Source organism: Colius striatus, chromosome 1 (genome assembly GCF_028858725.1).
Source record: "Colius striatus isolate bColStr4 chromosome 1, bColStr4.1.hap1, whole genome shotgun sequence".
In the NCBI taxonomy this organism is placed as follows: Eukaryota; Metazoa; Chordata; class Aves; order Coliiformes; family Coliidae; genus Colius; species Colius striatus.
In genome coordinates this window covers 147292966-147306645 of record NC_084759.1, presented here as the reverse complement: position 1 = coordinate 147306645, position 13680 = coordinate 147292966, and the positions used below count along the sequence as shown (strand labels likewise).

The 13680-nt window shown below is 45.6% G+C and overlaps 1 protein-coding gene across 2 annotated transcripts in view; it reads left to right on the top strand.

Moving 5' to 3' along the window:
- HIPK2 (homeodomain interacting protein kinase 2) overlaps positions 1–13680 on the top strand; it is a 132360-nt gene that overhangs the window by 33506 nt on the left and 85174 nt on the right. For both annotated transcript variants that reach the window (XM_062011144.1, XM_062011136.1), the window contains exon 2: positions 7743–8841. In XM_062011144.1, coding sequence (XP_061867128.1) covers positions 7743–8841 — 1099 coding nt within the window. The remainder of the gene's footprint in view (positions 1–7742; positions 8842–13680) is intronic.

The following is a 13680-nucleotide window of genomic DNA, read 5'->3' as shown; positions in this document are numbered from 1 at the left end:
CAGGCTCTTCTTGTCTGAGGCCCTTGGAGTGCAGTTGTAAAACTTGCTCTTGACTTCATTGACACTGACTTTCCTAAAATGTCTTTACATGGAGATTGTGCACAAGCTCCCTTGCACTCTCATGCAGCTCTTGAAGGCTTAAGGTGCTGTTGCCACCTCTCTCTCTATTGTTCGCCACTTCATTTTGCTCTCGGGACTCCAAAAATCGTCACAGGAGCCAGAGGCTTTGCTCCCTGGCCTGGAAGGACTGTTGCTCAGTGAGGTATGTCTGTTAGGGATGTCCATCTGCCTTCTCAAGCCACAGACACCTGCCATGGGCACTGCACTCTCCCAGCTTTCTTACATTATGTATGGAGGCCACTTCAATGTATTGGTTGAGTGTTTTCAGCATCATTTCTTGATTTCTGTAGAGGTGACAGTCTTCCTGTCAGCTTTGACAAGTATACTGAAGGGGCTTTAGTTTCTGGGATCTGGCTCTGTTTTGTCAAGGCTGTAGCCTATCAAATGTATTTGCTTGCTGCCTTCATTTGCTTTCCAATCAGTGATGCTGAGGTGTCCTGGAGATAAGTTTTTCACTATTTCAACTGTGCTGGGTTTTTTGCTAGGAAGGTATGTAGAGGTTACCTTCCAGTTCAGGGGAACATGGACTTGACTGCTGGACCTTCTCCCACCAAAATCTAGAAAGTCCAGGTCCAGTGGCTGCAGCATCTGCAGGGAAGCAATGAGGCAGCCTCTGGTGGGGTGTATTTTAACCGGTGTTCTCAAGTGTTGCATTGTTAATTAACTATGAAGTGAAACATAAACTAGTCACATGATCAGCTCAGGAAATCTACTGTATTTCTTGTCATTTCTGCAATTCATTAAAGTGGGAAATTGAGGTGACCCCGAAATAATCCTTCACTGAGGTGTAATCTAGGGTTTAAGTGTAAATATGTATTTGTCCCTGAGATTTTGCTTCATGTGTCTAAAACCAGGAATATGTCAGAGGATCCTAAAGCTTATTACTTAGGCTGGTGAGTACCTGAACCCACATCTAAAGGATAAGGCATCACAATGTTTCTATATGACAGAAGGTATCTAATAGCAGGGCTTTGTGGCTTGTAGTGGATGTGGATGGGTAGAGTTTTGTAACAGTGAGATGTGAAATTGTGGTCACTGAGCACTGAAGGGTTGCCTTGATATTTCAGGGACTCAACTCCTTTGTCTAGAGAGACAAAGCCATATGAAAGACAGCACAGATGGTTCAAAGGGAGATCTGTGGCTGGTGATGCTTCGTATTCACTAATTCTGAAGAGTTTGGTGTTTCAGATGTATCACATGCTTTTTGAAGTGATTCTCCTGGTTCAAACCCAGCTTGCATGATGTTGGCTAGTGACCTGCCAGATGTGACAAGCATGGGCAGGTGGGGATGGAGCAGCCTAGATGTTTCCAAGCTGCAGTACAAGGTCTGGCCCAGAGTAGTCCTGCCGTGTTTGGTCTGTGCAGGACATGCCGGGGCTCTGGGTAGCCCATTTGCCACCGAGTTACATGTGGCAGCTCTCACCTGGTGTGTCAGAGATGCTTCCCAGAGTGTACAGATACAGCATGGCTAGCTCTGTCCATCTCAAGTCTCCATATGTAGCCCTGAGAAAAGAGATGCTGCCTCTGCAGGGACTATGCACCAGAGAGCCCCAGCCAGCCCTTAGCACCTCTCCCAGCACTTTGTGCACCTGCAGCAGGGGCAGTGGAGCTGGAGGCTCGGGGAAGGGGGCAGGACAGACTGGGCTGGCTCAGAGGAAGGTCTCCCCAGTATTTTCCTGGCTGTGCCCTCTTCTCTTTGGTCAGCTGAGAATGCTTTCACTATCCAATGGGCAAGTTGCCCTGGATTTAAGGAGTTAAAAGGGAGAGAGAATAATGGAATAAAGATGGTTGGGGGGGGCAGAGCAGACAGCAATATCCTGAGCCACATACCAAAATAACCTTCACAGGGCATGACAGGGAACAGCTGCCCAGATACCCCCCTGCCTGAGTGGGACTAAGGTCCTGCTTACTAACTTTTATCTTGCCTATAAAGGAAGATCTTAGGGTGGGCTACGAAATAGTAAGCAAGATTGTATTAATGATACTATAAATGCAGGAGAGGGATGTGTAGGAAGGCATTCGGGGTGGCAGAGGGATACAGGGTGTGAAGGTGTTTGGGATCAGAGATCCCTGACCATCGCACTACAGTGGGAAATATGCTTCTTGGGGATGAGTTGAGTAGAAGGATGATTGGCTTTGGTTGGTTGGTTTTCTTTAAGGCTACTGTAGGTATTGGGAAGTCTTGCTTTTCCATCTGGCCAAGGATGTGGATCAAACATGGCAACTTAGAGCCATGTAAAGCCAGATCTGGAGCACTGAAGGGGACAGGCTCTGTCACATCTTTAAAAACTGCTGCATGCTACATAAACATTTAGGAAACTACTAATTAGGATGAGACAGTTTTACTAGCAGTACAGGAAAAGCAGAACAGGAAGGCAGGGAGATTTTCACTTGGAACGAAGGCTCCCTTGACATCTTCTGATCACCAGGAACAGGAAGGAGCTGAGGCTGTTGAGGTCTGAATTCCACTTTGAGGTTGTCTCCAAACATTTGGTAGCACAAGGGAAGAATTTTTGTAGCTTCCAGGGGCATAAATTTTAAGGAGGTTCCAAGAGTGCAGCGGTACTGGGGACAATGCCTCAAAAGGGGCCACGCAGAAGCTGCCAGGAAGAAGAATGCTGTGCTTGAGACACCACTGTTTTGAAGGTGCAATACAATAGCCATACCTGGCAGATCTCCTTTTCATTGCCTTCATAACTGGGGTATGTGTATGAGTTTGCAGGCTTGTGCCTCTCTGGGGAGAAGTGGAAGATATTTATTTCAGGAGTGTCTTGTGTGCATCATTTATATGCTGAACACATGCCATGTGCTTTTGACAGTATTTTTCAAGCAGGCACTGTCGTTCTGGCGGCAGTCAGCAAGCAGCCTCTGCTTACAGAGCACTGGCAGCTCTGCAGGTACTGCAAAAGGTCTTACTGCCTACTTAATACAGGGCAGGGGCTTGGTCTCTTGCCACCACAAAAACCACGTTTATAAATCAGCATTAAGTGCTGGGAGTAAAGCAGAAGAAAACATCAGTGACTTTCAAACTGTTCCCTGTTTAGTCCCCAAAGTGTATTTTTTGCCCTTTGGGGTGAGGTGGGTGGATAGGGAACTTTACCTCATTTGCTTTCCTGAAACACGATGGAAGTACAAACAAGGCGGCAGCACGATTTGTGTATGCATGCGGAAGAGGGGCATCTGAATTGTAAATAGCACCTGCTAAATTATTATTAAGTGAAAGCTGACGTTGGAAGAGTTCTCAGGAAAAAAAAAAAAAAGTCTTTTAATAAAAGTCATTCAGGCTGTTTAGATTGTCCCCTGGTTGAACACTACGTACTTCAGCTCATGTGGATGCTATGGGGAGTTACGCGAGTCGTCTCAAGGACAGGGGAGGCCCCATTAAATCCAGTTACTATCAATTGTGTGAGAGCTTTAAATGGCTACACTAAAAGTCATTATTAAAGAAAGGAACTATCAATTTTATTTAATGCATGGTTCCCAACCTTGATTCGGCTCCCAGCCCAGAGACTCGCCGTGCACAGGGGTGATTTAAAAACTAGACCTGAGCTCTTCAGGGCTTGTATTTAGCTGTTGTGAAATCCTGGCTGCAGTCTGGCAGTGGGAGGCTGCCCTGCCTCCCTTGACAAGTCCCTAAGCCCGGGCAGCTTCAACCTGTGGTGCCTCTTGCCTTAGTCCAGACAAAGCTTTTGCTGGTGCAGGTGAGGCTGCTGAGCTGGGCTTCAGGTGAGCAGGAACTCTCGATGGGCACAGCTGCTCATAGAATCATAGAATGGTAGGGTTGGAAGGGACTTTTAGCGATCATCTTGAGCATCCTCACCACCTCTGCTCCTGGTGGAGAGAAAAAAGGCAAGGAGCCATCCCACATGAAACATGGCAAGGTGGCTGGTAGAATCTCCCTGTAGTGAAGGGAGGCAGCAAGAGAGGCCCAGTCTTGCATAGGAGGCTTTTTGGCGGGGGGGGGGGGGGGCGGGGGAGGTGGTTAAGAGGACTTTTCCCAAGTGAAACAGCCTATTTTCTGTCCCTCTGTAATTTAGGCCCACCCCCCATCTCTCTAAGACCCCAGGAGCAAGGATGCTGCTTGGGAGAATCCCCACTGGCATTGAGGGATGCTCAGGGGGCATCACCATCATAGGGCTTGGCTGGTAGTGATCGCCCCCTTACTGCCAGCTTCTTTATTCATGGACATTGTGGCAAGCTATTATCAACCTACTTAATCAAAAGGCTGAAGTTGGAAATCATATTACAGGCTGTGATAAGGAATGTGATCCCTGTAACAAACCATCCAACTTTTATTCACATTTATTACTATTTCTGCTATTGTCATGGAGTAAAGATACTTAAAAACAAACAAACAAACAAACAAACAAGAACATGCCAGCAGCACAATTTGATAGTGTCCTCAGGAAATTTTGGGTTGTGTTTTTCTCACATTAACTGCACGGGCAAATTTGCAATAAAAATGACTTTGCTGCAGAAGCCTTCTTTTCCCGTCACCAAGCTGTCAGTCAACCTGAAATTTCTTGGTATTAGACTATGCTGAAGAGCTGGCCGAATTATTCTCCTTGCAGCATGTGCCCCTAAAACCTCAAATGGGAGAAAATCATTTTTGGATGGAAGGAAGAAGATTTCATACTTCTTTTAGTGGAAAAAAATATTTCTCCTGCAATGAGATATAACCTCTCAGGAGGGTGGAAGTGGCTGCAGAGGAGTCTGAAGTCCTCCCTTTAGCCACAAGACAACTCTTTTTTCCTCCACACCCTCTGTTTTGGAGGTACCAAGGTGGGTCACTATTTGTCTCCTGTTCCTGTTCCCCTGCCAGCAGTGTTGCAGGAACAGCGAGGGATGTGGAAGCCGGTCCCTAACAACAACTCATTTCATCAAGGGGCACAGGCGGGCATCTAACATCGACAATGTTGAGTGACTGCAGACTTTGTTTTTAGCATCAGCTGATACCAACTGGAGCACTGTCAGTTTGCACCAGTTGAAAGTCTGTCTCTTAACGATGGTGATTATCCTGATTTTTACAGAGGTGCTGAGAAAGTTACAGCTGCTACACTTCACGTCCCTGACTTTAATTTGGGATGCCTGGGTCTTCTGGTGTTATCTTTAGAGAAACATGTGAGGAGAACCTCTCTCCTTGTTCTGCATCAGTCAGGGCTTTTTTTTTCCCCTTTTTGTTTCGTATAAAGAGATACTGCTTAAGCACACCCTGGAATGGAAGCCATAAAGCTATAAATTACACCTCTGCTAGATCCACAATATGTTACCAATTACATCTGCTTTATTATTCGCGTCCAGGGGGAAAACATACATCAAACCAACCCCACTCTCTAGGCAGGTCGGTACTGTACTAGAAGGAACACCGTGACTCTTCTTAATCAGTGAAAAAGCAAACACCATTTCGGCTCACTCACATGTGATTCTTGTGCCTAGGATGACAACTTGAGTAATACTGCTGTGGTTTTTCCAAACTCGCCGCGTGCCACATGCTTCGGCAATTGTGGCAATGTCATCGCCCCGTGGAAAGGAGAGAGGAGAGAAAGCACTTAGAGGGGCAAGGGAGTCTGAGGACCCCGTTGCGGGGACCTTGGAAGTTGCTGCCAAGGAGGTTGGGGGGGCTGTTAATATGAATCTCAGCAAACAGCATCAGAAATCACGTTAAAGCCAGGGGTCATGTCTGCAAAGGAGGACATGCTGCAGTTTGCAGGGCTTTGTTGCTAGAGCTGGGTTAGTGGAGCTCTGAGTTGCATATTTCAGCAGGGGTGAGGGTTTCCCCACGTGTTCCCACAGGGATTTTCTTCTGCGTCTGCCCTGTCTTCATAGATCCATTGCTGCGGCAGGGACAAAGGTGGGAGTGCTGAAGAAAACAGGAGTGATCGCTTTCCTGGTTACTTCTGTGTAACTACATATGCTGGGTTTTGGCTTTCCACAGCGTTGCTTTCCTGGGCTTTGGGCTGATGGGAATTAACTGGAAAATGAGAGCTGGGTGTGTTTAGGTGTGTTTGATTTTACCACAATACTCGTCACTGGAAGCGTGGAGTAACATTCGTATTTTTCTATATGGGTGTATATGTTTACACATACATATGCATGAGTGTGTGTGTGTGTGTACATATGAGCTCCAGAAAGTCTTCCAAAGGGCAACACGAACTAGTGGAGCACAGGGGGTTTTTTTTAGGAGAAAGAGATGAGTGTTAGATACTCTGAGGTCTCCACATGAAGAAGTCATCCATATGCACTGGGGAGTTTGTTGTGCTTTTGTCACTGAAGCATTCATTCAGCTTTTAACTTTCTAAAGCTGAAAACAAGTCAAGGTTACGTTTGTGCTTAATAATTCAGCAATGGTGCCAGCTCAGCATATTGCCTTTTTCTTCCCAAGTCATTCTGGTTTATTAAAAAGAAACATTGACGACAGATAGAAGGGTGAAGGAGGCTGTGCCTTTCTGCTTCAACTCCCGCTGGGCTCTGACTCCTTCCTCAGGGATCCCCAATGATTTGTGCCGTTGACAATGCCTTTGCCCTGGTTGTACCATCCCTACCCTGGGCAGGAAAAGCTGGCAGCAAGTCAGGACTTAGATGTCCTCTTCTCTGTGGACCACATCTTTGTTTCTGAATAAGAGCATTTTCTGCTTCAGTGGAATATTACTCAGAATCCTTCAGTAAGTCTCAGTGGTACTTTATTTCCACTTTGGTTATGTGGCTATGGGTTTCTCTTTTTCTTGGTGGAGTTTTTTTAATCAACAATTAGAAGATCATTAACTCTTCAGGAACCAAATAAACTTTCAGTAAAAGAGGTTTTTGTCTCCTCTTAAAAAGCAAAGTTATATTAGGATCTAGTTCTGCAACATGCTAATGTGCCCCTTGCTTCATTAACAGTGCCATTCATTCCAGTGAGTAAGAATAGACAAACACAATTTTATAGATCTGAGAGACCTGAGAGCACACAGTGAAGCTCATGTTGTGTAAGTCCCATTTCCAGTGTCCCTGAGCACAGACCGGCATTGTGCACGATTCCCACACACAGACTTGGCAAGCAACCTGAAATCTGCTGCATCTGCCTTGGCTCCTCAACCTTGTCCGCACATCTCCATTTTATCATGTATCATCTCCTGGTCCCATCCTGGCTCTCCGCAGGCCAGAACCTACCCAGTGGTTTTATGGGAATAAACGGAGGGCTTAAGTTGGATCCATCAAACTGTTTAATGTAGGATGAGCCTGAGGATTTGAGATTTGGCTTCCATAGGCAGAACGCTTTGCAGTATTTGACATGAGTTGTTCCTGAGAACGAGATACATTCCTGGAGACAATGTGAAAAGGAGTCTTTAGTCAGAGGGGGTAAAAATAACGTTTACATTTCTGTTATTCAAAATGACATGTTGGGAGAGTGAGAGAGCAGGAATCTTGGTCACTAGTATAATTCAGTCAGGGGTAATGATTTATTTTAGAGCATGATATTTTGTTTGTGTTGAATTTGTATTTCTGGAGTAAACTGATTTTTGTGTGTGTGCGTGTGCTGTACCTGAAGTCCATATCCCATTTTCCTTCCTACCACTGAACAAATGAAAAAAGCTGGGGAAGGCATCTTGACACCGTGGTTTCACTCTGATATTGTATTGCAGGTATGGCCTCGCATGTGCAAGTTTTCTCTCCTCACACCCTTCAGTCAAGTGCCTTCTGTAGCGTGAAGAAACTGAAAGTGGAGCCGAGTTCGAACTGGGATATGACTGGGTACGGCACACACAGCAAAGTCTACAGCCAGAGCAAGAACGTGCAGACCTCCCAAGCAGCGGCCGCAGCAGCCGTCAACGCCTCCCTCCAGATCCCCAACCCAAGCATCCCTTACGAACAGACCATCATTTTCCCAGCAAGCACGGGGCACATCGTGGTGACATCTGCCAACAGTACTTCTGGTGTGGTTGCAGTGTCTGGGCAAACACTGGGCGGGCCACACAACCTGATGCGTCGCAGCACTGTGAGCCTTCTGGACACCTACCAAAAATGTGGACTTAAACGCAAGAGTGAGGAGATTGAGAACACAAGCAGCGTGCAGATCATTGAAGAGCATCCACCAATGATTCAGAACAATGCCAGTGGGGCCACTGTAGCCACCGCCACCACCTCCACGGCCACCTCCAAAAACAGTGGCTCCAACAGTGAAGGGGATTACCAGCTGGTGCAACATGAGGTGCTCTGTTCCATGACCAACACGTATGAGGTGTTAGAGTTTCTTGGCCGTGGAACCTTCGGACAAGTAGTCAAATGCTGGAAACGTGGTACTAATGAGATTGTGGCCATCAAGATCCTAAAAAACCATCCTTCCTATGCCCGGCAAGGCCAGATTGAAGTGAGCATCCTGGCTCGGCTGAGCACAGAAAGTGCAGATGACTACAACTTTGTCCGTGCGTACGAGTGCTTCCAGCACAAGAATCACACGTGCTTGGTCTTTGAAATGTTGGAGCAGAACCTCTATGACTTCCTAAAACAAAACAAATTCAGTCCCTTGCCCCTTAAGTACATTCGACCGATTCTCCAGCAGGTAGCAACTGCCCTAATGAAGCTGAAAAGCCTGGGACTGATTCATGCTGATCTCAAACCAGAGAACATCATGTTGGTAGACCCATCCCGACAGCCATATAGGGTCAAGGTCATAGACTTTGGTTCAGCTAGCCATGTGTCTAAAGCTGTGTGTTCTACGTACCTTCAATCCAGATATTACAGGTAAGATATTGGGCTCATGCAACGTTGCTAGAAGAATTTTACGTATGGGAATTTTCCTACACTCCTTGTAAATGAATTGGAGTCATCCCTTAATCCATCTCAATCCCTTAATCCTAAACTGAGATGGCTCTTAGAATGGCTTGTTGGTGATTAGAAGAAATGGTATCCTAACCTTTTGGAGTTTACTTGCATTGAAAACCACTGTAAATTTGTAAATGATCACAACGTATTGTAAAAACAGAGTTTGCAAGTTACAATTTGGAAAGTCTTTCCCCTCTATCAGTACTTTGATCTCTCTGGGCCTGTCTCCAGAAAAGGGGATGTATCTGGAGAGCCCACATTTAATTTCCAAGTCAGTGTAAGTAGGTTCTTGGTTTCAGAAAGACCTTAAACCTAAACAGTCAATACATATTTCAGATATGTCTTCCAGTTTATACTTACATGTGAAACCAGGAACTTTACCCAAATAAGGCTGGCCTACAGGAAAACTGTGTGAATGCAGAAGATGCTTTGTCAAGAAGTAGTTTTCACATTGGCTGTTGAGCTTGCTAGAATTAATGAGAGGATTCTGGCTGGCTCCTGTTGGCTCTGCTCCAGGTGAACAGGCAGCCTGGCCAGGCTGGGTGCACCTTTCCCCATGTGGAAAGCTGTTGGTAGAGATGCATGACTGTTGTCAGTAGTTCGGTGTTGGACTGGGACCTGTCACAGACTCACTTCACACTCAGAATGCTTCCAACTACAGGTATGTTACGTGCTAGGATGAAGTTCTGACCCGTGCACAGGGACACCCAAAAATGAAATGAGTGAACCAGTTCTATCCCTCTTCAGTCCATTGAATATTTCCAGCACGGCAGCTTCTTTTCATAACATCTGGAGGGTCATCCTCTCCCTCTGTCTTGACTTCAAGACACAAAGTTTCTCTGTAGATGTTCTCCTCAGACCCTGCTTTCAGTACCAGTCATCTTGACTGAACATCCCAAGGACTGGGAAGAGCAATCCTACTGCTTTCAGGGATGGAGGAAATTAGGAGGGAAAAAAATTTAATTTGTCTTTAGATGACATCTAAATTTAGGAATATTCAGGACATGTTTTTTTGTTGTTGTTGTAGTTATGTTAAACAGGGGCAAAGAGGAAAAATATGATACTTCTTGATGACTGATTTAATGAAAATCAGTCCTGGCAGCATCCACAGCTCATCAGATGGGTTACAAAAAAGTAGGGTAGTTGCTATGTTTGTAAATAGGAAAGAGATCTGTCTCATACATGGAGAGGACTGGGGAAAAAAAAACAAACCATGAGTTGATAACAGACCCTTTTCCTACTTCATAAACATCACAGTGGCAAAACCAACCTGTACTCTGAGCATAGGAAGAGTTAATTTTCACAGGAACAGGAACTTTGACAGTGCAGCACTGCAGCAGCTGATTTTTATCTGCTTGTCCTTTGCTCTGAAGGAGGCCAGAAAAAAAAAATCCCCAACCCTAGTTTATACTTCAGAAGAGGCTTATTAAATGAAATATACTTCAGAGAGGCTTATTAAATGAAATATTCTACCTGATGACAGTCCCATCCTCCAGGAGAGACATGTTTCTGTGGTAAATATGCAAAAGCTTTTAGGGTTGCAATTACCTGGCAGACTAGAAGGAAAAAAAAAAAAAAAGATAATACAGGCATTTTGTTGTTGAGTTATCTGTGATTCTGCATTAGCAGCCTAGGTCCCTAGCTGAAAGACAGAAGGGGCAGCCAAAATGAAATATGTGACAGAAAGCAGAAATGAAAGAGAAAAATGATTCATTCTCAGCGACAAACAAGGAATATTTTTGTGGCAGTCTCTGGGGAGGAAAAGGCTTGATAAAATTTGCTTTTTATATTTTAAATGTTATTCCTGTCCAGTCTGAAGTTGCAGCTTGTTAGATAATAAGTTCTCTCTGTCTAATTCTTCCCTTATTTTCCATGCCTGAATTGATGGGAGGAGGGGAAAAGGGGCAGCAGCTCACCAGGAAAAAAAAAGAAAAAGAAAAATCTCGTTGGGTTGAATTACATCAGCAGGAGGCTGCTGATGAAGCTAAATTCAAGTCATGAGGAAAATTTATATTCTTTATTTTCTGATGGGGAAAAACACAGTGCAGAGTAAAGACCCATTCCACTCCAAGGAGAAAGAACTTTCATGCTAGGTGAAACACTGGGCTTTATAAAGATTTCATGTGTCTTCCATTTAATTTACACTTGTTTTGCTTGCTAGAGTATAAAAGACAAGGGAATGACTTCAAGAAATGGCACATTTAAGGTGAACATTAAGGAAAAGCTCCCTTGGAGTAAAACCTCTCAGACTCTAAGCAAGCATACTAAAGAAGTGACAGAAGCCCTGTGCCCCATGCATTTAAGGAGAAACAAGGCAGAATATAATATAGAGGTCAGCTCTCAGCTGGAGGTTTTTTATCATGGGCTTTTGGGAGCAAATTCCCAGCTCATCCCCATATTTTATTAACAATTTGCTTTTTTTAAATTTTGTTTTGCTTTTGTTTCTTTTGCATTTAACACTGCTATCAAGAATGTGACGGCCAGATCATTTCAAGAGAGGAAAGTTGTGGGGGATCCTGCTCATTCTCAGAGCAACATAAGGCCTTTCCTCTTTCTATAAATGATAGGCCTATTTTCTTCTCCCAGAGGTGGAAGGCAGAAGTGTCTTTAAACAAACTCTGTGCTCTTTCTTGACCTGAATCTGCATAGCCCAGCATAAGCTAAGACAGTCCCATGTCCGCTCAGGTACTTTGTGTGAGTGATTTGCTATTGCTACTGTGTAACATGCTCTGAAGATTAATCCAATCCCTCAGCTTGGTTTCTTGTGAGAGGAATGGTGGGCAGACTCAGCTGCTGGTACAGCTCAGAGGCCCTTGCTGGGTGCCTCAGCATCAGCATTTCTGTCCATATTTCTGTCAGGCTAAGCCAGTGCACTCTGGAAGGATCACGATGGTATTGAGGTGGCAGGGTAGGTTGGAGGGTGTAAAAAATAGTCATCAAAATGTCTTTAGTGAAACCTGGCTCCCATCCCTCTCAAAGGACATAGCCTCCTCCAGGCTAGATCTGCTGCCATAGTTGATACTCAAGAGATTTTTGTTCCTTTGCTCTTGACTGTGGAGGGGCCCGAGAAAGGCAGGATGCATCAGGCTGAGGTGGGCCTTGCAGGAAACCCCTGTCACTGCTGAGAGCCCCCCTCTGTGAAGGCAGCACTATCACATCCCCAGGGCTTGTCCCAGGCCTCTGGCAAAGGGAATGAGCACCAGCCAGAGCCTGGCGGGGTGCAGAGTCAGGCGCACCTGGGCCCTGCCACTACCTACACTAAAACAACAAAGGACATCACAACTGTTGTGAGAGCTTAAAGCTCCTGGTCATAAGTCCTTATCTAAAGAGAAACAGCGCCAGAGCAGACTGGGAACCAGGGGTAGGGTCCTCTGACCCACAAGGCCCACACCACTGCTGCTCATCTCCCCCATCCCTGATGATAGTGCCACTCTGACACTGTCGCTCTCACACTACTCCCCTCACTCCCTGTCAGTGATGGTGGGCTGTGTGAGGGCTCAGCTGCCTCATACCAGTTTTGTCAGCTGTTCCTTGTGCTGCTTCTCCAGCCAAGTCAGAGATTTTGTCAGTACTGTGGTCAGAGTTGTCATCTAAAAGGGGGAGTGCTGTGAAGAGGATCAGCCTCCTCACCCATCTTCAGCTTGTGGTGCAAAATTCGCTGTGATGCAGAGCATTTCTCATGTCATATCCTTAGCTTATACACACAGGACCTGTCTGGTGGCCATCCAGGTGTTCTTCCTGGCTTGGGACAGTGGTCCCAACCTGCCTCTCGGTCACTGAGGTCCTTTGTCTTGTCACTTATAACTAGTTGAGTTAGCCTGGGCCTGATCAGTGACCCTTCATGAAAGTACTTGGTGACACAGCCATGGTCTGGAGGGGCCTGTGTGAGGAACTGAAGCTGCGGATGGAGGGCTGCTCTGCCTAGATGTAGTCTGTGATCTTCATTTTGTGTGGAAGTCGGAGGGGCAAATGACCAGAGAGATCCCATGAGCAGAGAGATCTCTTCTGGATTGGTAATTTAAGTATGAAAAAAGCAGGGCTCAAGCTGTAACAGATAGCCTCTCTGTTACAGTCCACATTCATGCAACCAGGTGGCACAGGGGGTACTACCCTCTGGGAGAGGAGGTGGTTGGAGTGGCAGATAGAGCTGCTGTCTTCTCTTGCTGAAACCCTAACGCTGGGACACTCAGAGCAAGAAGGCTTCCCCTGGCAGCACTACCACTATGCTTCCTTGCCCTCTTGGCTTTTCTTTGCTGCTTAGATGAAACAGCTGCTGTGTTGCACCTCAGGGATGACAGCGTTTCACCAATTAATGGCATAATCACCTTACAAGATTTAAGTATTTCAGAATTTGCAAAATATTGCAGATATAAAATAATGGTTGTCACCCCTGCACTATAAATGGATAATGGAGGTTTAGGTCCCTGTTTTCAGAACCTTGTTGGTATATGGCGTGTCTGACTTGGGTTGAGATGTCTGCTTTGTAGGTAACTGGCCTTTGATGAAATGTTTGGATAACAGAAAATGAAGCTGAGTATCAGTTTGAAGAGGTGTTTATCAGTCTAGTTTCACTACAAGAAAAGACCTACATGCATGTTGTCAAGTGCCTATATAGTGGACTATATAGTGAGACTGTGTGTGGCTGGGATTTTTAAGTGGCTGTACATGCTTAGCTGAGTGAGTGTAGGCCCTGAGGGATGCAGGAGGCTAAACTGGATCCATCTTGCCACATGTGAACATTGTGCCATTACAGCTGTC